This window comes from Bos grunniens, chromosome 19 (genome assembly GCF_055505025.1).
Source record: "Bos grunniens cultivar Pamir isolate PY7600 chromosome 19, Bosgru_T2T1.0, whole genome shotgun sequence".
In the NCBI taxonomy this organism is placed as follows: domain Eukaryota; kingdom Metazoa; phylum Chordata; class Mammalia; order Artiodactyla; family Bovidae; genus Bos; species Bos grunniens.
The window spans coordinates 49,024,874-49,051,915 of NC_141183.1; the positions used below are offsets into that span (position 1 = coordinate 49,024,874).

At 44.4% G+C, this 27,042-nt stretch overlaps 1 protein-coding gene across 1 annotated transcript; it reads right to left on the bottom strand.

Moving 5' to 3' along the window:
• Positions 1-5,895: 5,895 nt before the first annotated feature.
• LOC147352585 (C-C motif chemokine 15-like) lies at positions 5,896-10,803 on the bottom strand. Its single transcript, XM_086360340.1, has 4 exons — positions 10,689-10,803; positions 7,915-7,989; positions 6,961-7,072; positions 5,896-6,544 (listed from the first exon to the last, which is right to left on the bottom strand). The coding sequence occupies exons 1-4, from the start codon at positions 10,744-10,746 to the stop codon at positions 6,349-6,351; spliced, it is 441 nt and encodes a 146-aa protein (XP_086216466.1). The 5' UTR covers positions 10,747-10,803; the 3' UTR covers positions 5,896-6,348.
• Positions 10,804-27,042: the final 16,239 nt, after the last annotated feature.

The window sequence follows — 27,042 nt, forward strand, 5'->3', positions numbered from 1 at the left end:
CATTTAAACTTTTTCCAGGGCTTCCCTGGTGGCTCACCAATAAAGAATCTGCCTGCCAATGCAAGAGTTTGGGTTCGGTCCTTGGGTCCAGGAGATCCCTCGGAGAAGAAAATGGCAACCGACTCCAGGATTCTTGCCTGAAGAATCCCAGGGACAGAGGAGCCTGGTGGACTCCAGTCCATGGGGTCGCAAAGAGTCAGACACGACTGAGTGACTAAGCACAGCACAGCACAGTCACTCAATCATTGTCAGCTTGAGTGATGATAAATATCTGTTTCAGAATTCTAGAGAAAGGGAGAGGGGTGTTCTGACTGGGACAGTGAGGGAAGATTTTATGGTAGCATCTAAATGGATTGAGTTTTGCTGGGAGGGTTGAGAGCAAGGGACATTTCTGGCGGAGTCACCACAGAGAGCAAGGAGACAATAGAGAACATGTTGTTTTTGAGGAACTGTGAAAAGAGTATCATGTAACTGACTTTACATAACATTGCATCGTCTCCTCAAAGAGCTCAGAGAACAGCTGTGATTGACCAGGTGCTTGGTCAGGAAGGAAAGTCTCATGTCACCTCTCATTTCTTTTCAGCTGCCATTGTTGTGAGGCACCTGGCACAGCCCAAGTGGTTTGCGCTCACCGTTTCACTCTACTCAGTTGGCAAGTCAAAACCACACACATTGCCCTTAGGGCTAGCATTGCTTTTCTCCAATAGTTCTTTGAGATCTTCAAGACTCTGAAACAAAATCTCAAGAGTATCAAAGAAAAGGGGGGAAGCAGGACCCTCTGGGGTCTTGTCCCCCATATCCTCTGCTTTAGCTCTTCTCTGAAGTACCTAGATAATACATTTATATACATTAATACATTTACCTAGATAATACATAATAATCACATACCTAGATATACATTTCCTGAGTTGTTTTACAGATGTGGAAACTCCTCATCAGATGGAAGATGTTACCTACTGGATGACCAGGAGCTCATAGCCCCAGGCCTCCTGGAGCCTCAATTCAGTCGCTCAGTGGGGTCCTCCTCTTTGTGACCCCATGGACTGCAGCACGCCAGGCTTCCCTGTCCATCACCAACTCCCAGAGCCTACTCAAACTCATATCCATCGAGTCAGTGATGCCATCCAACCATCTCATCCTCTGTCGTCCCCTTCTCTTCCTGCCTTCAATCTTTTCTAGCATCAGGGTCTTTTCCAGTGAGTCAGCTCTTCGCATCAGGTGGCCAAAGTATTGGAGTTTCAGCTTCAGCATCAGTCCTTCCAATAAATATTCAGGACTGATTTCCTTTAGGATGGACTGGTTGGATCTCCTTGCAGTCCAAGAGACTCTCAAGAGTCTTCTCCAACACCGTAGCTCAAAAGCCTAAGGACTTTTGAAGCCTAAGTCCGGTAAAGTTAACCCTTGTGACACCACCTTGTGCTCTCATCATCAGCCAATCAGAGAATTGTGCACAGTTGTGCACAATTGTGCACAATCACATACCCTGCAACCCTCCCCACCCTCACCTGATTTTTTAAAATGCTTTGCCGAAAACCTCTGGGGAGCTCGAAACTTTTTAGGGCATGAATCAGCTTGTCTCTTTGTCTGGGCTTGCAATAAATCTTTCTCTGCTAAAACAACAAAACAAAACAGAAAATAAACAAACAAACAAAAAACCAAAAAAATGCTCGACAGGGAAGTCAAAAGCTTCTGTGGACACCCCAAGTAATGAGAGCAATAGGAAAGATCATACAGGGCTCAAAATATAGGCCAGAACCCTTAGCATCTGTGTTGCCTCTTTTGCTTCCCCCAACTCCATAGAAATGACAGAATAAGTGGGAAGATAAAAACCACACTAAAAATAAATTCCGCTTTTCACAAAGATGGTGCCAAAGGCGAAGAAGGAAGCCCCTGCCCCTTCCAAAGCCTAAGCCAGAGCAAAGGCTCTGAAGGCCAAGGCAGCAGTCTTGAAAGGCATCCACAACCCAAAAACTGTGGCTAAGGTTCACAAAAAAAGGCGGCCTGAAACACTGCAGCTCAGGAGGCAGCCCGAATACCCTTGGGAGACTGCCCCTAGGAGAAATGAATTCGACCACTATGACGTCATCAAATTCTCCCTCGATCCGAGTCAGCCAAGAAGAAAAGAGAAGACCAAAACACACTGGTATTCACTGTGGCTGTCAAGGCAACAAGCATCAGATTAATCGGCTGGGAAGAAGCTCGATGACATTGAGGGGGCTGAGGTCAACACCCTGATCAGGCCTGATGGACAGAAGAAAGCTGGCTCCTGACTAGGATGTTTTGGCTATTGCCAACAAAATTGGGATCATCTAAACCAAGTCCAGCTGGCTAATTCCAAATATAAAAGTTTTCACTATTAAAAAAAAAAACTCATAGTAACAGTAAAGGTTCAGAAAAGATGACAGAAAGCTAACCATAAGGTGAGAAATTTCTGTTCTATATAAAGGACCTTTGTCAATTTGATGGCAACACACAAAGTGGCTGAAAAACGTATATCCTTACATAGGTGATGGAGAAGATCATCGAGAAAACGTGTTTCCAACAGGACCCCGGGGAAGCCAAAGATCAGTTGGGAGGTGTTGGGAGAAGAATCTTGGGCCCAAAAAACAAGTAAGGACCTTGCCAGTCTCCACTGTTGGACAGTCAGGGGTTTGACCCAGGACGAAGCTGCAAGTACAGTTCTCTAAATAAAGAAGGGTATCTGCTGTGGGAGTCCAGAGGGGACCATGGGCCAGAGAGAGAATTGGGCGTCAGTTATTTCTATTTGGCAGCCCACTCCAGTGTTCTTGCCTGGAGAATCCCAGGGATGGGGGAGCCTGGTGGGCTGCCGTCTGTGGGGTCGCACAGAGTCGGACACGACTGAAGCGACTTAGCAGTAGCAGCAGTATTTCTATTACCTCCTTCCAACTGGCTGACCCATTCCTCTGTGTCATTTAGTCTACTGTTGATTCCTTCTAGTGTATTTTTTACTTTATTGGTTACATCTGTCATCTCTTTGGGGGTTTTCTTTTTTACTTTCTAACTCTTTGTTAAAGACTTCTCCCTTCTCGCTCTGTGCATCCATTCTTCTCCCAAGTTCTTTAATCACTGTTATGATCACTGGGCTTCCAGGTGGTGCTAGCGCTAAAAAGAACCTACCAGCCAATGCAGGGGACTCGGGTTTGATCCCTGGGTGGGGAAGACCCCATGGAGAAGGGCATGGCAACCCACTCCAGCATTCTTGCCTGGAAAATCCGATGGACAGAGGAGCCTGGTGGTCTGCGGTCCATAGGGTAACAAAGAGTCAGACGCCACTGAAGCAACTTAGCACACATGCATGCATGATTGCTACCCTGAACTTTTTTCTCAGGTAGATTGCCCATCTTCAGTTCACTTAGTTCTTTTTTCTTTTTTTCTCCACTTCAGCTAGTTCTTCTGAGGTTTAATCTTGTTCCTTCGTCTGGGGCATGTTCCTCTGGCATCTCATTTTGCCTAAGTTGCTGTTTATATTTTTATGCATCTGGTATGTGAGTTGTATTTCTTAACGTTGGAGAAATGGCTTTGTACAGGAGATGTCCTGTGCATTCCAGCAGTGCACACCCCTCTTGTCGTCCAAGCTGCATGCTCTGGGGACTCCCCCCATGAGGGCTGTGTGGTTCCTTTTGTTGTGGCGGGCTATGTGGGCGGTTTGATAGGCTTGGTTGACCCTGGTCTGTTTACTTACCAGGCACTTCCTTGTATAGAGGCTGTTGGCTGCTGTTAGTGGGGCCTGGTCACAAAGCAGCTGACTGCGGAACTCCAGGGGCCCTGGGGCTCGTGTTGGCTCCCTGGTGTGTGGACTCAAGACTAGAAGACTCTGGGGCTGTGGCCCACCTACTGGTGGTAAAGCCAGTTCCTGGGGTTAGTGCCAGAATACTGGCAGGGAGAGCTGAGTCCTAGAGTCTGGTTGCAGGGCTCAGGGGTCCCAGAGTTGGTGTCAGATCGTTAGTGTTGGTGAGGTGGAGTGGTTTCTGACACAGTTGGGTACAAGTTCAGGTTGTCCCAAAGCTTGTGTCAGCCTACTAGTGCTCAGGACAGAGGCCCAGGTGGTCCCAAAGTAGGATCTGGCTTCTTGGTGGACAGGTTGGTTCTGTAAGCCGTGGGGTTGCCCACTGGTGGGTGGAGCTGGATTCTGGGTCTTTGGGTGGGTTGGGTCATGTCCAGAGGCAACTGTGTGCTCAGTGGGGTCTCAAGGCAGCCTGTCTACTGATGGTGAGGCTGTGCTCCTACCCAGGTAGTTGCTTGGCCTGAGACAGTCCAGAACTGGTTCCTACAAGCTGCTGGACCAGGCAGGGCTGGATCCCAGGGCAATAAGCTAGAGGAAGGATTCCACAGTGGTGCCCACCAGCAAGGTGTCTTTGTGGCAGTAAGAGTTCCCAAGGACAGCTGCTGCCAGTGTCTGTCCCCAGGGTGAGCTGTAGCTGACTCCTGCCTCTCAGGGAGACCCTCAAAGATCAGCAGGTAGGTGTGATCCCAGGCTCCTATCAAATACTGCTTTTGCTGTGAGTCCTACAGGCTGCAAGACTTTGTGTGTGTTCTCTTTAAGAGTGAAGTTTCTATTCCTCCAGTTCTCTGGGACTGCCAAAATTAAGCCCTGTTGCTGCTGTTGTTTAGTCGCTCAGCTGTGTTTCTTTGCGAGCCTGTGGACTGCAGCATGCCAGGCTTCCTTGGGCTTCCCTATCTACTGGAGTTTGCTCAAACTCATGTCCATTGAGTCAGTGATCCATCCAACCATCTCAACCATCTCTGTCGCCCCCTTCTCCTCCTGCCGTCAATCTTTCCCAGTATAAGCCCTGCTGGCCTTCAAAGTCAAATACTCTGGGGGCTTATCTTCCCAGGGCAGGGCCCCTGGGTTGGGGAGCCTGAAGTGAAGCTCAGACGTCTCACTCTTGTGGGAGAACCTCTGCAATGTAAGCATTCTCCAGTCTGTGGGCCACCCATGAGGATGAATGTGGGTGTGTGCTCAGTCGTGTCCAACTCTTTGCGGCTCCATGGACTGTAGCCTGCCAGACTCCTCTGTCCGTGGAATTCTTCAGGCAAGAATATTGGAGTGGTTTTCCATTTCCTCCTCCAGAGGATCTTCCCGACCCAGGGATTGAACCTGAGTCTCTTGCTTCTCCTGCATGGGCAGGTGGATTCCTTCCCACTAGCGCCATCTGGGAAACCCACCAGGGAATATGGGACTTGGCCTATCATGAGTCTGCTCCACCCCCAGCACCGTATTATTGTGATTCCTCTTTAAACATCTTTAGTTGTAAAAGATATTTTCTTGTTGGTAGGTTCTGTTTGTGTTTCTTTTTTTCCATTGATAGTTGTTCTACAAGTATTGCGTTGGCCAAAATAATTCATTTTGATTTTTCCATACCATCTTATGGAAAACCCAAAAAAACTTTTTAGCCAAGTTGTGATTTTGGTGTGTTCATGAGAGGAGGTGAGTTCAGGGCCTTTCTACTCTGCCAACTTGGCCTGGAAAAAAATCTTAAACTTTTTTTGAATTAAAAAAAAAATGTTGTTGTTTAGAATTCAGTCCTTTATTTCTGAATTTTATGCGAGAGTTGATTAAGATTTACTAATTATAAATAGAAATGTATATGCTTTAATAGATATGAATCTAAAATTGATATTAACTTTAGTTTTAAGTGTTTTCCTAATGTCCTTTAACTTCAGAGAAGATATCTTTTAGGAACTTATATCTGGTAAGAAAAAAAAAATCCAAAGAGTAGCATTAAGGCAGAAGGATGAGTATAGGCCTTTCAATGTCATATTGGAGCAGTTTCTGAAGGACTCACCCAGGATTCCTTAATCTGTATGGGAAATGTACATTTGATTGACTGTCTATATATGTTGACCAACACCCAGAATTTATGAAATTGCTTGTTGACTGAGACTGATTTGTAATTTTATTGTTAAGCACAGATCCAAAGGCTTGCTGTCTAGTACAAAAGATAGTCCCCAAAGTTACAGATTTATTGCCCTCTAGGATTTGAATTTGTTTTTCTCTAACAAAACATTTCAGAATGCCATCTCCAATAACTATATCAACTTCTGTTCCTCAGATGATCTTTGAATCGGTTTAGTGATTAATGGGTTAAATACACACTCTAAGTCTGTATTTGAATGCCATGTTTTTAGCTTAAAAAAGTTTAAACTGTGATATCTTGTTCAGACCCTCCCCCCCCCCAAAAAAAAACCCACGAATCCAAAGTTCAGCAATTCCTACACAATCTTTTCCCTCTAAAAGTTTGAGTGAAGTCAAATTGGATACTCTTGATGAATGTGTTGTGCTTATAATGAGAAAAGAACAGTAACTGTTGCTTTTTAAAAAGTAATTCAGGCCACGGCCCTCCAATGAGGACGGTGAGGCAAGAGAGACGGAGAAGAGGGGGCCCGGTCCAGGCGCTTCCGCTCAACCAATAGCGATCTCAGGTCCTCGACGGCTGACCCCAGCCTCAGCTCCGACTTGCATTTCTGAACTCCCTCATTGTTAGGATCAGCACAGACACGCTGCCCCTTCTTGGTGATGAAGCTGGGAAGAAGGTGGGGGGAAAGATTACAAACAGCAGAAGGTTCAGCAAATATGGGTGGGCACCCTATCCTCCCTGTGCCTTGGGCCCCTGACAGCCCAGCCAGTTCTTGCCTTTCTCTGCTGCAGGAATTTAGAGCAGCTTCTCTCTGAGACTCTCCCTCAGGCTGAGACGCCCTCAGCGACTCAGAGTTTTCTCGTGAAGCCTCCCTCCGGCTCTCACCTTCCTTCCCTAGCTTCCCTTTTCACCTGGAGCATCTCATACCTGGTGCCCTGAAGGATCCTACTGAGGACACATGCTTCTGCTGACCTGGCAGGATCCAGAGGGTGGGACTTTCCTGGACATCCATTCCTCAGGTGCCACCCCTTCCCCTCTCCACTCTGCCCCCAGCGACGGCCAGTGAGCTTGGCATACGTACATGACAGCTGGCCAGGAGCATGCACTGCTCGTCTCTATATAATTTTCCATGAATACACATCGGATGTTTCGTGGGGTGTAAGACATGCAGCAGTCCGTGGGCCGGTGAAAACCTGCAACAAGAGAAAGCATCACTTAAGGACTGAGTGGGAGGAAAACTTGCAGAAGGAAACAGCAAGCCGCCCTTGTATTCTTGCTTGGGAAACCCCATGGGCAGAAGGGCCTGGAGGGCTACAGTCCTTGGGGTTGCAAAAGAGTTGGACCCAACTTAGCAACTAAACAAACAAAACTGATGAAAACTGCATCCTTTCTCCCTTTCCTCCCACCTACTGGGAAGAGTGAGAAGGTGCAGGGCTTTAAAAAAAATTATCTTTGGCTGTGCTAGGTCTGTGTTGCTGCACACGGACTTTCTCCAGTTACAGCGATCAGGGACTACTCTTCCTTGCAAGGAGGCATGGGGAATCTTCCCGGAGCAAGGATGGAACCCGTGTGTCCTGCATTGGCAGGCGGATTCTTAACCACTGGACCACCAGGGAAGTCCTGAAGGTTCAGGACTGGAAAGGGATGTTTGCCTTCTCTTCCAGCACTTATGGCCTCTCCTTGCCAGAGACATTTCGCTCTCCCCAGGGCTAAGCTGTGTGTCTGAGGGCATCCAGGCAGGGCCACGACAGAGCAGAATTTCTCCCAGAAGAAGGAGGGTCTGAGGCCTGTAGGAGGCATCCCAGAGCACCCTTCCCCTCTCCCCGTAGTGAGCCAACTCTTGGGACAGCCAGGTGGAATCGAGTCCATCTCTGGAAGAGGCCATCTATGGACACACAGCCCCTCCTGAACTTCCTTGGAGATGTTCACCACCCTCAGGACCCCCCTCAGGTCCTGTAAACCAGGTGGATTGAAGTCTTTGAGCCAATCTGTACCTGCTAGCTGTTTTAAAATATATGCCATAACAAAACTTTACCTCCTTGAGACAATGAGTGGTGATTCTTTTCCGGACTTGAGAGTTCAAACTTCAGGTTTGACATCACGTCTTTTACTTGAGAGAAACAGTAGAGAAGGGGAGAAAAATTACTGGGAAGCAACGTCGTTTCAACACCTCCATCTGTCTCATTCCTCAACCCCATCTCCTGCTAGGGAGGCAAGGATACTGAACCATTGGCCCAGATGTGCCTCCAAGCCCATTTTCTCTATCAAGGCCCTGAGACTTTTCAGGGGACTTTTGAAAAAGTTCGAGATAGGGAACCATTCTATTGACTATGAATACAAAAAGCTAACTGCACACCCAACATGAATAGATCAGTTGAATAGTTCCATAATGCGATCCAATGCACCATGCTCTCTACACATTTCTGGAATTCACAGGGCTCTGGAAACAGTAAACATTTCTCTATAACTGATCTGGTGACACAACATCACCCAAAGTGAAGTGAGGCTATTTACAGGCTTTATTTACTCCATCAGTGTGAATGTGTTTGCTGCAGAAATGTGACTGTGTTTGGTTAATGTGTGTGTCTCAGACTCTGCCAGGGATGTTAAGTAATGCCCAGGTATGTGTTACCTTTTTAAAAATACATTCTTTTAGAATATGATAGCATGAACATAATGCAAAGTTTACAATTTAAAAAAAATACTAAAATATTTCTTTATTTGAATAAGGTCACTGTTATTTCTTGAATTCCAGCTAGCATCAAAATTAACAATCAGAAAAAAAAAATGCTTGACAAAATGTTATCCAATTGATATTAACCCCTTTTAAACTTTAAAAGAAATATATTAAACAGGCAACATTCAGATCTAAAAAGTTGAAAGTAGTGGTTTTACATCAGATCTTATAAATAAAAAAGTCTCTAATATAATCATTTGTTCACTATCTCCCTGTGATCAGAACATGGATAGGAAAGAATAATCATGTCTGAATATTCACAATTGTCATTTACAATCTTTGCAAAGATTACATGTCTACAATGCAGCAGGTCAGGCAGTTTTTCAGGTAATTTTTGTTTTCCTCAAGTTATCAAAAAGTGCAATTGTCTGAGATCAAATGTCACAAAAATCACAATCAGGAAAAGCAAGAGCTCTAGCAGGCAGACCTGAAGACAGGGGTATTCGTGGTTTGACATGAACTGGAGGTGATTTTGTACATTTAAGAGCTGTCAACCGAAGTACCAAGAGCTATAGGCAGCAATTTGGGTTTAGTCTGTAGTTGCTAATAACCAAGAGTTAGCACATACATAATGCAAAAAACATAAACTTTACCATTTTAATCATCTCGAAAAGTTCAATAGCATTAAGTACCTTCTCATATTGCGCAACTTACCACAATCCATCCATGGAACTTTTTTCATCTTGAAAGCTGAAACTCTGTGCCCATTACACAATAGCTCCCCATTTCCCCCTTCCCTAAACCCTGGGCCACTGCTACTCTACTTTCTCTCTGAATTTGACTATTTTAAGTACTTCGTAGGAGTGGAATCATATTATCTGTCCTTTTGTGACTGGCTTATCTCATCTATCATCATGTCTTCAATGTTCGTCTATGTTGTGGAACATGTCAGAATTCCCTCACTTTTTAAGGCTGAATAATACTCTCTCTCTCTCTCTCTCTCTATATATATATATATATACACACACACATCCTGTTTTCCAATCCATTTGTTTGTCAATGGACACTTGGGTTGCTTCCTCCTTTCGGCAAGTAAAAATTAAGCTGTTATTAGCAAGGTTGTGTAGGTATCTCTTTCATGTATCTACTTTCAGTTCTTTTGGCTATATCAAGAAGAAACGGAATTTCTGGGTCATACTGCATTGCCTTTTTAAAATCTGAAAAATTCTGCATTCCAAAATGCATCTAGCCCCAAAGATTTGGATAAATGGATTGTGGACCTGTACTAGAATAATTAGGCAAGCATAACTAAAATTTAGCTCATTCTTATGTAGTTACATATGAATTATATTAAATGAGGCATGTGCATACACTTCAATACGCTTAATATGATATGTGTGGAGCTTGCAAAACTAAGTCTTGGATGGGTGTTGTCTTCCCATTACAGCTTCCTAACTAGCTTGTAACCTAATGCCACCACGTATGGGTGTGTGATCTTGAGCAAGTTATCTAGAGTTCCTATGCCTCATCTCTTGTTTGTAAGAGGGTAATTAATAATAATAATAAGTAAATCCATATAGTTTGCTGATAGTCTACTGTACAGCATTGTCAGGAGGATCCAACATATTAATATCTACAAGACACTTAGAACAGTGCCTGCTTTCAAATAGGAAATACTAGATATCTATTTGTTACATAAATAAATAAGATGATTAAGTACACTTGAGTGAGTCACTTGCCTGGCTTGTCCAATTTCTTCTCTGAAGTGAGAGTTTTATGCTAGAGGGCATATAATAGTTCTAACATTGTGAAAGTTTATACTTCTTTCTACAGATCTACGATTTTTCTACAGTTCTCTTGATCTCGTCCATAGTGTTCCTATGTCAGCTAAGAGAAAGTATCAGATAATTCTGGTCATGAAAGGGAGAGAATTGTTTCCCCAGGTGGGACCAGTCAGCTGTATGCTGCTTTCCCCGGAGACCAGCGGCTGAAGGGAGAGGTCTGTACCTACTGCTGCTGCTTTTAAATGGGAGCTATATCCACGCTGGGACAAAGGTGTCCCTCTGCATCTCCTCCCTGGTCTGCAAGTTACCACCCACCTGCCCACCTGGAAGAAGGCTCACTGAACTCACCAAGTGCAGCCTGGGCAGCGAGGATGAGGAAGGGCAGGACAGCTATGGAGGTCTTCATCTTCCTGGTGTACAGACGGTGGACCAGCCTGAGGACTCTGGGGCTCTCTCGGACTTCCCTGGATCTCTGCTCTGCCCTTGTATTTATAGAAAGAGGAGGAGTGGGAAGTCACAGGGCAGAGATCAGAACGCTTTCCTGGGTTGTATAATAGATAACACGCTATTTCTAAATAAAGGGAAGGAGGCTGAGAAGGCAACAGGAAGAAGGGGCGAGGATGACATGAGGCTTCTCCAACTGCCCACTGGACACAGGCAAAGGGAGAAGCCAGTTTATGAAGGATCCTTCCTCTAGGAGGGTCACTGAATCCTCTCATCAGAATGTTTTCCTTGGGAGTTCACCCCATTCAAGGGCACAGAGAGCCTGTTATCAGGGTGCTCTAACATGTGAGCCTGGTCATGTGACTCCTCACATAGAATCTTAACCCTTGACTCCTCTGTTTGTTTCACCTCCACATCTGATCCATTAAAAATACTGGGGTGAGTCTACTTTCAAAAATGTGTCCAGAACCTTATTGTTCCTCACCACATCCTCTTTCTCCACCTGGTCCAAGCCATTCCTGTCTCTTACCAGGATTCTTGCAAAAACCTCCTAATGTGTCTCCTTCCTCTGCCCTTGCCCCTTTCCAGTTCATTCTCAACATTGCAGCCTGGGTGATCCTGTTAAAATATAAATCAGCCAAGTCAATCCTATTTAAAACCCACGGATGGCTTTTTAATCCTGCATCCCAACCCAGTGTAAAGCCCAATCCTTCTCCTAGCCTACAAGCCCCTATCTGATCTGGTCCCTGTTCATGCTCTGTTATCAAGTCCTTATTACTCTTCCCCTCACTCATTTTGCTTTGATTATGCAGGCTGGCTCAGAGATTTCTGTTCCTGCTTCCTACATTGCTCTTCCCTTCAATAACTTTTCTGGGAGAAAATTTTACTTTCTCCCTAACCTCCTTCAACTCGTCATTCAAATGTTGTTTTTCTTGTTAATCTTTCTGGGACTCTCTATCTGAAATTATAACCTCCCTCTGCCCAGATTTCTTGTCTTGATTTTTTTCTCCTGTGTATTTGACAGTATGTAAAATACTACATGAGCTTCCCAGGTGGTTCAGCAGTGAAGAATCCACTTGCCAATGCAGGAGACGTGGCTTTGATCTTTGGGTGGGAAGATCCCCTGGAGAAGGAAATGCAACCCATTCCAGTATTCTTGCCTGGGAAATCCCCAGGACAGAGGATCCTGGTGGGCTACAGTCCATGGGGTTGCAAAGAGTTGACACGACTTAGAGAGTACAACAACAACAGCACGCAACTTGCATTGTATTTTTACTGGACAGCCCTGCTCTAGATGGTTCCCCATGCCTTTGGGTCATTTCTTGCTTTTTGTGTTTCCCAGGCATGCCCCAGGCATCATGAAGCAGAGACAAGCCATCCGGGCTGTGCCCTGTGTGAATTTCTGACCCGTAGAATTTGTGAGTAGAATACAGCTGTTGCCAATTTATACTAGTAAGCTTCAAGTGGATTGTTACGCAGCAATGTGTTAAACTGTTGTGAGAGCAAGACTTCATTGGCCAGGGATGGATTTCAAATATTAATTTTATTTTGTTATTGGAGTATATTTGCTTTACAAAATTCTGTTAGTTTCTGCTGTAATCAGCTATAGGTATATACATATATCCCCTCCCTTTGGATCCCCCCTTCCACGCCGCATCCTACCCCTCTAGGCCATCAATCACAGAGCATCGAGCTGAGCTGCATGTATTACGTAGAAGTTTCTCACTAGCTGTCTATTTTATGCCTGGTAATGTATATATGTCAATGCCACTCTCCCAGTTTGTGCCACCTTCTCCTTCCTGCCCGTGTCTGCATGATTCTCTATATCTGTCTCTGTTCGTTCCCTGCACATAGGGAACTGCACCATTTTTCTAGATTCCGTATATACAAGCATTAATTTATTCACACTTCTGGTTTGCTCATGAGTGTCTGTTATGTTCTTTCACATATTCCATACCTCAGAATCAGAGAAGCCTGGAGTTACGAGGTAAGCTAGAGTTACGAGGTAAGACACCTCCATGAAGCAGGAAAAGCAGTGACTGAGCAGTGGCTGAGGTAAGGAGTGAGGTTGCAAAGGTGTGACGTAATACATAATACAGTCTGCCCCTTGCTTCCCTCCAAGGTGTTTGTGCCTTTATTATGTCTGCTGCTGCTGCTGCTGCTGCTAAGTCACTTTAGTCGTGTCCGACTCTGTGCTACCCCATAGACTTAAGCCACCAGGCTCCTCTGTCCCTGGGATTCTCCAGGCAAGAACACTGGAGTGGGTTGCCATTTCCTTCTCCAGTGCATGCATGCATGCTAAGTAGCTTCAGTCGTGTCCGACTCTGTGCGACCCTGTATACTTAAGCCCACCAGGCTCCTCTGTCCCTGGGATTCTCCATGCAACAACACTGGAGTGGGTTGCCACTTCCTTATTATGTCTAATCCATCACAAAGCTTGCTTCAGGCTGGTTGTATTAGTCTGTGGGGTCGCAAAGAGTTGGACATGACTGAGTGACTGAGCGCGTGTGCGTGTGCACATGCACACACACTCACACACACACGTTCTTTCAGGTTCAGTAGAACCCACACTGTGCACTCATACTTGTTCATCTCCACCTCTCCCATCTCCCCGGAAATCCAGCAGAGTCTAATGCTTCAGGGATGGGAATCACAAATAGATGACTGGAAATATGAGGACGGAGGCCAACCCCTTGATTCCTGTGTGTTTTAGCCTCCAGGGACATGGCATTATCTAACATTCTTTGCTTCCATGCATACACTGCATTCTGGAGAAGTCCCAGCCCTGAAGTTTGTTTTTGCTTCAGCTAAATTATTAACCCCTCACCATTCTCTTAGCTGTTTCAGTAACACCAAGTGGATCCCATATGCCCACTGACTCACACCATTTGTAAGATGGATCCTTTGACCTGAGGCCCTCTTGTGCACATACCATACTGACGATCAGGCATTCTCTAAGTCCTTGGACCACTGGCCTGGCAAAGGTACTGCTGGTAGTGAAAAGCCCCACATCGGGAATAAGTGTTGGTCCTGCTAAGGTTGGCAGACGTCCAAGATAATCAACATGCCACTGTACGGCTGCGTTTTCTCCATGGAGGCCGGCGACATAGTGAGACTTAATGTTTATCTCTGCTGGAAGGTTATGCATTCAGCAGCAGCCACAGTTAAATGGGTCTTGACGAGAGACAGCCCACACTGTTGGGCCCATGCCTAACCTCTGTCCTTGCCACCACGGCCAAGGGCTTGTTGCACTAGCTCTGTTGTGGCTGAGGGAAGAGGCTGGCTGACTTCCACGGGACAAGCCATTCCATCCATGTACTTGCTGACTTTCTCCTTTGCTGTGGATACTCCCCAGGGACTTCCAAGTCTTTGAGTCTCTGAGGCTCCTGAGTCCAGTACCTCCAGGCTGCAGCATCTCAGTCCTGAGTACCAAGTGGTTTCCTGCAGGTTCTCTATTTCAGCATCGGAGACTCCCTGATTCAGGAGAGGAATGGCATGCATGATGAGATGAAGGCTATGAAAGGGGAGATGTTGCCAGACTGCCCCTCCATGGAGCTGGGCAAGGCCTGTACAAGATTGGTTGTTGTAGTGGTGGCCAGAGGAAGCGATGGGGCTGATGGGTGGGAAGTAGTGTAAGAAGTGTCTGATGCAGCATCGAATGCACATCTCTTCAGCAAAAAGAAGCGATGAAGACACATGTACGATTTCACAATATAGTGCTGTTTCTCTTTTTTTTTTAATTTATTTATTTTTAATCGAGTGGCTTTGGTGTACTTCCTGAGTCTTTTATGGATTTTTCTTTCCTATGCCACCTAGCATCATTGTTGACATTGAAGAATCACATCAGCTCTATTTGTTACTCAGCTTGGCATGGTTGAGGGAGCAGGCTGTGCTCCTTGTAAGCTGCTCCAACCTCAGGGGTCTTCCAGGGCTGATGATAACAACAGCTGGTGCTTTCTGAGCAGTTACTACACTCCGAAACTGCGTTATGGGTACTTCCTTTGAGATGAGATGTTTACTACATGAAGCGCTTACTACAACTATTTCACAATACTGCCTAGCACACCCAGCAGCTTCTTCCCTTGCAGAAATACCAACGACCCTGTCATTTCTGCCTGTAAACACTGGTCTTGCCACATCCCGGGACCTAGGCTTGCATAACCTGTTTGTCTAGCATAAGCTGAGCTGCCGTGTACTGTTACAGTGTCAGCATATTTGAGCTAAGATGGCCCACCTGCTTTCTCAGACCTGCACTTGGCCTGTGACAATTGTCTGCCATTGCTCTCAACTCCCCATCACTCCTTTCTTTGTCACTCCGTGTGTTATGTGTCTGTATCCTGGGCAGGTCTTGAAATCTCAGGATGGTGTTCCATGCACAGATGCACTGGTCCCTTTTCAGGAGAGAGGCCTGAAGTGGTTTTTCCCTGCACTGCTTGCTGTTCCTTTCTTGGTGCTGTTTATTTGCTAAGTCATGTCCGATTCTTTGTGACCCCATGGACTGCAGCATGCCAGGCTTCCCTGTCCTTCACTATCTCCTGGAGTTTGCTCAAACTCATGTCCATTGAGTCGATGATGCTCTCCAACCATCTCATCCTCTGTTGCCCCTCTTCTCCTCCTGCCCTCAGCCTTTCCCAGCATCAGGGTCTTTACCAATGAGTTGGCTCTTCATATCAGGTGGCCAATGTGTGGGAGCTTCAGTTTCAGCATCAGTCCTTCCAATGAGTATTCGAGGTTGATTTCCTTTAGGATTGACTGGTTTGGTCTCCTTGCTGTCCAAGGGATTCTTAAGAGTCTTCTCCAACACCAGAGTACCTTTAGTTTCCAAATGAAATCATCCCAGGTGTCTGGCCTCCTCTGATGGCTGTGTAAGGAAGGTACGGAAGTAAGGAAGTAAGGAAGGTACCTTGAATTCAAGTTAAATACCTTGAGTCCCACGAAAAGGCGAGGTAGTGATCTAGTTCTCCCTCAGGCCAGCTGCACACTGCATCGGGAAAGGCATTCTAGTATATGCAGTCTTTCAACCCCTTCAGGGCCCAAGAAGAGAGGCCTTGGGGCTGGAACACTTCTTTCCCCAGAGATAAAGTGCTACACAGCTGTGCTGGGCTTATTGCCTTGTGTGGGATTATCTTACTCTGTTTTGGACTCAGAGTGTGCTCCTTTGTTTTGCTTAAATTGTAATGACATAGGGCACCAGGCCAACCCCACTACTATCTGTTCCTGGTGGGGAGGGAAAGGGTCCTTCACTTGCAGCCCAAGAGGGAGCATGCAGATCATTGCCCTAAGTCAACTGCAAGATGGCACCCACTGGCTGTGTGTGGGGGGACTGACCCTCACTGTTGAAGCTGATCTTGCTCTGTCTCTTCTCTTCTTGAGTAAACTGTTCCATCCAGGGCCTGTGTAAGTCATGTCCTTCGAGGCAATCTGACACAAAGCATGCAGTAGGTTGACATATTGGGACAGTGGTTATTACCTGCCTAGCACATCCCAACTTTCAAAGAGCCAGGACTTTAAGATGCAGACAGTGGGGAACCCTGCTTGGATCCCTTACTTTGCAGCACTCTTCATATCGCAGCGTGCTGTGCAGTGCTCAGTCGCTTCAGTCGTGTACAACTCTGTGATCCTATGCACTGTAGCCCACCAGGCTCCTCTGTCCATGGGATTCTCCAGGCATGAATACTGGAGTGGGTTGCCATACCCTCCTCTAGGGGATCTTCCTGACCCAGGGATCAAACTCTGCATTTCTTAAGTCTTCTGCACTGGCAGGTGGGTTCTTTACCACTAGGGCCACCTGGGAAGCCCCTTTTATACAGTAAAGTGAAGTCGCTCAGTCGTGTCTGACTCTTTGCGACCCCATGGACTGTAGCCCACCAGGCTCCCCAGTCCATGGAATTTTCCAGGCAAGAGTACTGGAATGGGTTGCCATTTCCTTCTCCAGGGGATCTTCCCAACCCAGGGATCAAACCCAGGTCTCCCGCACTGCAGGCAGATGCTTTATCATCTGAGCCACCAGGGAAGCTTTTATACAGTAAGCCCACACTAAATAAATTCATCAGAGGACACAGAAAACACCTCTGTCTCTTGGTATGTGGTCCTCAGGGCTGGCTTGGCATGATCTGCAACACTAAACATCCATTCTAGTGACACAGTTCATGCCTCCTGGGAAAATGCTTTTTCACCTCTCCCGCTCTAGCTCTATGTCTTTGGAAGGAAGCACACCCGAATCCAAAAGCTGTGGAGGCTGATGGGTTACCACTGCCAACACAGGAAGAAGATACCCCTTTGGACTGCAGGAAAGATTTGAGCTGCAGAAGACTTTAGATGAGAGAAAAGACAAGCCAGCTAACTTGTCAAAATCTTTCCTCTCATATGGTGTGAAAATGATACATTCTTGTAAAATAAAGAGTTGTTCCCCTGAAATGCTCCATGTTCAGTTTCTTGCTGCTTTTTTTGTGCTCCAGTCTATGGCGATAGACTCCTGAATTAGGGCTGTATATGCAATAGTTTCAGGCTTCCTTATGTGGCTCAGGGGTAAAAAATTTGACTGCCAATGCGGGAGATGTGGGTTTGATCCCTGGGTGGGGAAGATCCCCTGGAGAAGGAATGACAACCCACTCCAGTATTCTTGCCTGGGAAATCCCATGGACAGAGGAGTCTGGCGGGCTTCAGTCAATGGGATTGAAAAGAGTCAGATACGACTTAGCAACTAAACAACGACAATATGCAATGGTTTCATATGGTTGCAATATTAAGTAATTCAGTGTACTTTTAAATTTGTTCACTCACTTATGTTTTGAATATTGGCACACCTGACTCCTTATGGATTCTTGCTGTGGGTTGTGTAAATGTTAGAGACGCAGGACCCACAGAGGCAGGTGGCTACATCCTCTGTGTCCTTACTGTAAATATCTGTGTTTGGAAATAATCTATGTGTGCATTTTTCTTCCACATGCATGATCTTAATCTATGTCACTATCGCACACAGGAAAATCTTTCTTTTCAAGTTGTAAGAGGAAAAGCAGATCCAACCAACTGGTCTTCTTGTTTTCCTTGCTGTCTACAAGACAGGGCCCACACCCTCCTTAGAAAAATACAGCAACCCCAAACAATAATATTCCATTCAAGATTCCATAGCTGAAGTCTGTTCTACAGTGTAGAATTGAAACCATTCTGTCGTCACACATGGACGGGGTTCCTCAGATACTGTCTGACCATTCCCTATATGCTTTGGTGATATCAAGTCAAATAGAGAGGCTTCCCTTTTGTACCAAGCACTTCTCCTAACTCTAGCTTGGCTATTAGAGATTAGATCTTGGTTCAGATATTTAACTTCTTCCTCCCTTTGGTAGTATTTAACTTCTTCCTCCTTTTGGTAGCTTATGTAAAAAGAGGGCTTCAAGAATCCCCCCCACCAAGTATGTATGCATGTGGGAAGTCATGTCCCATACTGACTCTAGTCTTGGCTATGAGACTTTGGTAAATGAGATAATAGAATGTATCATGCAAACAGAGACTTGAAAACCGCTGGCCTGTTGAGACTTGTGTTAGTTTTGTGCTAGGAACTTTTATGCCTTTATGTGTACCAGCCCACAACAACCTCTCAAAGGTTGAGTGACCATGTGGAGAGCTGTCCCTGGTGAGAGATCATCCTCAACCATTGAACCCCAGCTGAATTGCCTCAGACCAGCAGAACCATTTATCCAACCCATAGATTTGTGAGAAATAATAAATCCTTGCACTTAAAAATTTTTTTAATGTTTTCATTAATACTTTTAAAAGAGCAGTTTTAGATTCATAGCAAAACTGAAGGGAAGTATAGATGTTTCCTGCATATACTCTACCCCCAGAGACAGTCTCCCCATTTTCAATAGCCCTCATCAGAGTGGTACATTTGTCACAACTGGTGAACCCACACTGACACAGCATAATCACCCAAAGGCCATAGTTGTTTGTTTTTGGAGTATAGCCAATTAACAATATTATGATGGTTTCAGGTGAACAGTGAAGGGACTCAGCCATACATATACATGTGTCCATTCTCCTCCAAATTCCCCTTCCATCTAGGCTGCCGCATAACATTGAGCAGAGTTCCATGTACCACATAGGAGGTCCTTCTTGGTTATCCATTTGAAATATAGCAGTGATTACATGTCCATCCCAAACTCCCTAACCATCCCTTCCCCCTATCCTTCCCTACTGGCAACCATAAGTTCATTCTCTGTGAGTCTCCAAAGACCATGGTTTACATTACAGTTCACTCTTGGTGCTGTATATTCTATAGGTTTGGGCAAATGTAAAATTATATGTATCTATCATTATGGTACCACACAGAGTATTTCCACTGCCCTAAAAATCCTCTGTGCTCTGCTTACTCATCTTCCCTAGCACCTGTCCACTCACCCCCAACCTGCAACCACAGATCTTTTGACTGTCTCTCCAGAGACAGTTTTGCCTTTTCCAGAATGTCATATACTTGGAATCATGCAGTATGTGGCATTTTCAGATTGGCTTCTCGGTAAATGAGATAATAGAATGTGTCACACAAACAAAGACTTGAAAATACTGGCCTATTGAGACTGCACTTTTAAGATATGTAATATGCTTTTAAAATTCCTCCATGTCTTTTCATGGCTTGATAGCTCATTTGCTTTAGCACTGAATGTTCCATTGTCTGGAGGTAACACAGTTTGTTTACCCAGTCACCTACTGAAGGACATCTTGGTTGCTTCCAAGTTTGGAAATTATGAATAAAATTACTATAAACATCTGTGTGCTGGTTTTTGGGTGGACATAAGTTTTCAGCTCCTTTGGGAAAATACGAAGAAGCATAACTACTGGATTGCATGGTAAGAATATATTTAATTCTGTAAGAAATCTATACATTTTCTTCCAAAGTGGCTGTCCCATTTTGCATTCCCATCAGCTATGGATGGGAATTTCAGCTGTTCCACATCCTTGTCAGCATTTGATACCGTTACTGTTCCGGATTTTCACCATTCTAATAGGTGTGCAGTATCTTGTTAACACTGGCTTTAATCTACTAAATTTTAGGGTGACTTGTTATGAGTAAAAGCTAACTAATAACTTCCTCTTTGGACAATAAAGATTGCCTCATCTTTACAGGCTTACTGAAAGCGAAATAAGAGTTCCTCATTCAAGAGGAGGCTTATTGCTTTTTGTTGTTGCTGTTGAGGTAAAACTCACATAACGCAATATTAATTGCATTAATCATTTTAAAATGTGAAATTTAGTGGCATTTAGGACCTTCACAGTTTGTGTACCCATCACCTCTATCTAGTTCCAGAAGATTTTCATCACTCCAAAAGGTGTTACAGGGATTCCCTGGTGGGCCAGTGGCTAGGACTCCTGCTTCCACTGCAGGGGAAGTGGGCTCAGTCAGCGGTCAGGGAGCTAAGATTCTGCAAGCTACAGGGCATTGGGTTGCAAAAGAGCTGGACACAACTCAGAAACTAAACAACATCGTGTAGTAGTTTCACACAGTTGCAATATTTAGATTTAGTTCAGTCCCTCAGTCGTGTCTGACTCTTTGCAACCCAATTAACTGTAGCTCGCCAGGCCTCCCTGTCCACCACCAACTCCCAGAGTTTACCCAAACTCATGTCCATTGAGTTGGTGATGCCATCCAACCATCTCATCCTCTGTCGCCCCCTTCTCCCCCTGCCGTCAATCTTTCCCAGCATCAGGGTCTTTTCCAATGAGTCAGCTCTTTGCATCAGGTGGCCAAAGTATTGGAGTTTCAGCTTCAACATCAGTCCTTCCAATGCACACCCAGGACTGATCTCCTTTAGGATGGGCTGGTTGGATCTCCTTGCAGTCCAGCGGACTCTCAAGAGTCTTCTCCAACACCACAGTTCAAAAGCATCAATTCCTCGGTGCTCAGCTTTCTTTATAGTCCAACTCTCACATCCATACATGACTACTGGAAAAACCATAGCCTTGAGTAGACAGACCTTTGTTAACAAAGTAATGTCTCTGCTTTTTAATATGCTGTCTGGGTTGGTCATAACTTTCCTTCCAAGGAGTAAGCGTTTTTTAATTTTCATGGCTGCAATCACCATCTGCAGTGATTTTGGAGCCCAGAAAAATAAAGTCTCTCACTGTTTCCACTGTTTCCCCATCTATTTGCCATGAAGTGATGGGACCAGATGCCATGATCTTAGTTTTCTGAATGTTAAGCTTTAAACCAACTTTTTCACTCTCTTATCAAGAGGCTCTTTAGTTCCTCTTCACTTTCTGCCATAAGGGTGGTGTCATCTGCATATCTGAGGTTATTGATATTTCTCCCGGCCATCTTGATTCCAGCCTGTGCTTCTTCTAGCCCAGGGTTTCTCATGATGTACTCTGCATATAAGTTAAATAAGCAGGGTGACAATATACAGCCTTGATTTATTCCTTTTCCTATGTGGAACCAGTCTGTTGTTCCATGTCCAGTTCTAACTGTTGCTTCCTGACCTGCATATAGGTTTCTCAAGAGGCAGGTCAGGTGGTCTGGTATTCCCATCTCTTTCAGAATTTTCCGCAGTTTATTGTGATCCACACAGTCAAAGGCTTTGGCATAGTCAATAAAGCAGAAATAGATGTTTTTCTGGAACTCTCTTGCTTTTTCAATGATCCAGCAGATATTGGCAATTTGATCTCTGGTTCCTCTGCCTTTTCTAAAACCAGCTTGAACATCTGGAAGTTCATGGTTCACATATTGCTGAAGCCTGGCTTGGAGAATTTTGAGCATTACTTTGCTAGCGTGTGAGATGAGTGCAATTGTGCGGTAGTTTGAGCATTCTTTGGCGTTGCCTTTCTTTGGTTGCAATATACATGACCATAACAAATTAAATTTAAAAGAAAATGATAAAAAATAAAACACACACACATACAAAGGTATTACAATATTCAGTGACAACCCACTCTCTTTCCCCCTCTCCCAGCCCCTGGCAATCACTAATTTGCATTCTGTCTCTACAGACTTATCTATTCTGGGTGTTTCATGTGTAAAGGGAATCATTCTATATGTTGCCTTTTGTGTCTGACTCCTTTCATTTAACAAAGTTTTCAAGGTTCTTCCATGCTGTAACATGGATCAGTACTTCATTCTTTTTGATGGCTGAATAATATTCCACTGTATGGCTATATGTCATATTGTATATCCATTCATCACCTGATGGGCACTTGGTTTGTTTCATAACCTGTGGGTATTAAGAATAATGCTGCTATAAACATTATTCATGTACAAGTTTTTCAGTGAAAATATGTTCAGAGATCAGGGTAATGCTGCCTTCATAGAATGAGTTAGGAAGTAGTTCTTCCTCTTGTCTTTTAGAAGAGTTTGGTGTGTTAATTCTTCTTTAAGTGTTTGGTAGACATCACCAGTGATGCTATTTGGACCAGAGATTTTCTTTGTTAGGAGATTTAGGCTTATTTCTTTTACTTAAACAAATCCTTGTTAAGAAGGATTACTGTAAGTATTAGTAAAGATGCTTTTATTCTAGTTGGGGTAGAGATGAAGAAAACTGAGAAAGACCCTGCTGACCAGAGCTGTGGGACCTCAGCGTTCAGTGAGGATTTCAGAGGAAAGCAAGAGAGAACTCCTTAGATTAGAATGCGGAGGAAAATTCATGAAAGGGATGGCATTTGGCCTGGGTCTCAAAAATTAGACTGAGACTGTATTCGATTTTAGAATGCAGAGAAAGACAGAAGAACATTCTACTCAAAGGTAACTGCCAACAGGGATAATAGTTGTCGTAAGACAGGAAGCACTTACTATTTTGAAAATATTTACAATTATTTCCTGACTACAGCCCTGTGACATTGGTAGAGTTGTCGTCCCCTTTTACGGATGAGGATACAGAGGCGCAGAGCTATGACATAATTTGCTCACACAGCTAGAAAGGGGGAAAAGCTGGGATTCAAACAGAGGTCTTCTGATTCTAGAGCTCACCCTTTCAGACAAAGGCATGGGAACAACAAAATGTGAGGCATGTTCTGGGTGTGTCCACATTGTGGATCACAACAAACTGGAAAATTCTTAAGGAGATGGGAATACCAGACCACCTGGCCTGCCTCCGGAGAAATCTGTATGTAGGTCAAGAAGCAACAGTTAGAACTGAACATGGAACAATAGACTGGTTCCAAATCGGGAAGCAACAGTTAGAATTGGACATGGAACAACAGACTGGTTCCAAATTGGGAAAGGAGTACATCAAGGCTGTATATTGTCACCCTGCTTATTTAACTTATATGCAAAATACATCATGTGAAATGCTGGGCTGGATGAAGCACAAGCTGGAATCAAGATGGCCGGGAGAAATATCAATAACCTTAGATATGCAGATGACACAATCCTTATGGCAGAAAGTGAAGAAGAACTAAAGAGCCTCTTGATGAAAGTGAAAGAGGAGAGTGGGCCCCACAAAGTCTCTGTCACACCTGCCCAGCTCTTGTTTGTAGATCAAAAGCAGTCAAAGGCCACATGAAAACAAATGAGCATGACTGTGTTTCAATAAAACTTTATTTACAAACAGGCAGCAGCTGGATTTAACTCCAAGACCATAGGTTGGAGACCCCCTAACCTGAAAGTCTGATAGAAACCTACTGATCCAGCCCATTAAAAAATTGTACTTAATTTTTTATTTTTGGCTTTACCACATGGCTTCTGCAGTCTTAGTTCCCCAACCAGGGACTGAATCCCAAGCCCTTGGCAGCGAGAGTGCGGAGTCCTTACCGCTGACCCACCAGTGGAATTTCCAGTTCATGTTTACAGCAAAGGCAGGGCTGGGGTGATGCTGTCTGGGCCATCAGCAAAGAGTTTGCCTCTCCTAATTCACCTACTCAATGCTACTTGGCCTCATGGAACTGTCTTATGAGGGAGAAAGCCTTTAACAAAATAGTGTCATATAATAAAGACAGAGTTACAAGTTGTGATGAGAGCTATAATGGGTTATTTCTAGGATTTTTACGAAACTGTGTCACTGGAGACCAAACTTATACTAGAGGTTAACACAAGGCTGCTCTAAGAAGAACCTTTAACAGAGATCTAAAGGATGAATGAGAGTTGGCTAGCTAAGAGTGGGTGGAATAGAAGCCCTAGGAGAAGGGGACTAGCATATGCAAAGACCCTGAGGCAAAAAATGAGGTGTGAGTGTTTGAGGTGACTAAAGAAGGTCTGTGTGGCTGGAGCATCAAGATGAGGGAGCGGGCTGAGCCTCAGGAGACAGGCAGGGTCCCAGTTATGGGGCATTTGGCTGGACGTGCTTATAAAGATTTTGGATTTGGTTGTGTTTATAAAGGGAAGTATGGTGGCTGAATGGTATGATTTTCGGGTGGCTGTGGTGGAGCATGGAGGGCATGGAGGAAGTGGAGAGACTGAGTAGACCATATTTTGGTCATCAGGGCAAGAGATGAGTATGACTTGGATCGGTGTGAGGTTTTTTTTCACGTCTGCAGGTCAAGTTTTGTGTGTAGGAAGCTATTGCAGTTACTTTGATTTTTAAATGAATATTCAGTAGAGCAACAAATTAAAAATATAGCTTCCCGTGCCTCACCCATCTTATCCTATTTATAAAACTAGCAAAATTTAAGTCCCTGATGAATGCTTAATTAAGTAGACTAGACAAGCCTTAAACAATCAGTCCTGTTTAGAACTTTGTGGATTAAATTTTTGTAAATAATTTAAGCTGTTTTAATTAACTTAATATACTGGATTTTAGGCTTCCCAGTTGGTGCTAGTGGTAAAGAACCTGCCTGCCAATGTAGGAGATGTAAGAGACTTGGGTTTGATCCCTGGGTTGCAAAGATCCCTTGGAGGAGGGAATGGCAACCCACTCCAGTATTCTTGCCTGGGAAATCCCATGGACAGAGGAGCCTGGCGAGCTACATGGGGTCACAGAGTCGGACACAACAGAAGCGACTTGGCACATTAAATTTTTAAGAATATTCTCCATGTCCAATCTACCATTCAGAATCTTCCAAAGCACTTCACTCCTATAATAACAGCAAATTAAACTTAGGACTATAGGAAAATCAAGTTGTGTTAAATACTCCAGTGTTCTTTGTTAACTTAGCCATATTCTCTTATATTTATTGCTCAGCTCAAAATCACAAGCACAAATAAGTTATTTAATTACACATTTAATACTGGAATCACATGAATAATCTGTTATGTACTTTAAGAAATAATTTTAAAATGTATTATAAGTGCTCTAAGTTCCAAACTATATAGATGATTCCAATGATTACAAACCTGTAACTCATCTTTGCATTTGAATACTAATATTCCTGGCCTGATTTACACTATACGACCTATGTTTAATTGTAAGCTTCCAGAGGCTTACCAGTTACAGAGTAACTCTTAACTTACAGAGTTATTATCTTATGAAATGGAGATTACTGGGCTAATTATATGTAATTGCCACCAGATCACTACCCTAGCATTGGTGGTGGTTTAGTTCCTAAGTCGTGTCCGACTCTTGCAACCCCATGGACTGTAGCTTGCCAGGCTCTTCTGTCTACGTGGATTCTCCAGGCAAGAATACTGAAGTGTGTTGCCATTTCCTTCTCCAGAGGATCTTCTCAACCCAGTAATCAAACCCGGGTCTCCTGCATTGCAGGCAGATTCTTCACCAACTGAGCTACAAGGGAAGCCTTGTGGCTTCAGGTTTCTTAAAGGGAATGAATCCGATTTCCATGGACTGGACTTTAGGTCCTTAATTCTGCACACTCTCTTCCCACTTAGCCATTTACTGGAACACATGCCCATTTGGAAGGGGCGTATCCATTCTACATTGCTGCAATCTCCCCTAGTCCCTGTTAACCTAGCATTGGGGAGTGCTTATTGGCCAATAGAGACTTGAGAGTCAGGCCTGTGCATTTCAAGTGTGATCATCTCTACACTATGACTGCGTACACGCAGCTCTACCTTTATAGTCAAAATGACAATAGGAGGCTTGGAATTCGCATCTTTTAAAAAGGGTTGTTTTTTTTTTTTTCAGGAGCAGATTTATTTATTTATTTAAATTTTATTTTATTTTTAAATTTTACAATATTGTATTGGTTCTGCCATATATCGAAATGAATCCACCACAGGCATACATGTGTTCCCCATCCTGAACCCTCCTCCCTCCTTCCTCCCCATACCATCCCTCTGGGTCGTCCCAGTGCACCAGCCCCAAGCTGGTGCATCAAACCTGGACTGGCGACTCGTTTCATTCATGATATTATACATATTTCAATGTCATTCTCCCAAATCATCCCACCCTCTCCCTCTCCCACAGAGTCCAAAAGACTGTTCTATACATCAGTGTCTCTTTTGCTGTCTCATATACAGGGTTATCGGTACCATCTTTCTAAATTCCATATATATGCGTTAGTATACTGTATTGGTGTTTTTCTTTCTGGCTTACTTCACTGCCGGGGACCAGCCCCGGCTGATCCAGGGTATTCGAAGGAGAGACGGCATAGGCGAGGATCAGGATACGATAGCTTCAATTAGATATTAATTAAAGATATAAAGAGTAATAGAATAAGGATAGCTCAGTAGGAAAATTCAGTGGAGAAAAGAGGCTGAGTAGCTTGGTTTACGCGGGAGACCAATAAAACTTCAAGACAAGAAGTTTGCACCACTTACGTAGGCCGCAGGTGTCCTTCCGTTCTCCCGAAGGAGAGGAGACACTGAGGCCTCCCCGGTCGGATCTTAGAAGCCCAGGCATAATTAGTAAGCATGGTGGGTTCCGAGCTCCAGATGGAGACTGAGCCAGAGTGAGAGAGAGAGCGACATGGGGAGACCAGTATTTCGAGAAACTGATCCCAATTCTTTATTTTCCAGACTCTGTTTTTATACACTGAGATGGTATACAAAAGTCACGTGGGGACAGCAGTCCTGACTTTTATTAAAGTCAGGTGCTTCACGCCAATGTATACAGAGGTCTTAGGGGTGTTACATCATCTTCTGGCCAGGGGGGCCTGCTGACAATTTACGACCCTCTCCTTGTGACAGCGGTCAGTCAACCAGGACACTTATTTCTCCAGGGCTGATTATTCTCAAAACAGACGCCACCCAAATAAAGTTATATTCCTATAGGGTGAGGGTGTAGTGGGTTTTAGTTAAGGAAAGAATTTACTTAGCCTAAGGTCTAACGTGATTAATATCAAAGGTTAATACTTATTTCTTCTATATATTCATTAATGTGTGTAAGGGCAGGGGATGTGGAGACGTAGCAACAAACATTGGCTCAACAAATGAAAAACCCTT

Coding starts and splice junctions, on each gene's coding strand:
- LOC147352585 (XM_086360340.1), bottom strand. CDS start 10,746: ATGAAGACCTCCATAGCTGTCCTGCCCTTCCTCATCCTCGCTGCCCAG. Junction 7,073..7,914: donor CCACTCATTGTCTCAAGGAG/GTAAAGTTTTGT, acceptor CTCTTGTTGCAG/GTTTTCACCGGCCCACGGAC. Junction 6,545..6,960: donor TGCTCCTGGCCAGCTGTCAT/GTACGTATGCCA, acceptor CCTTCTTCCCAG/CTTCATCACCAAGAAGGGGC.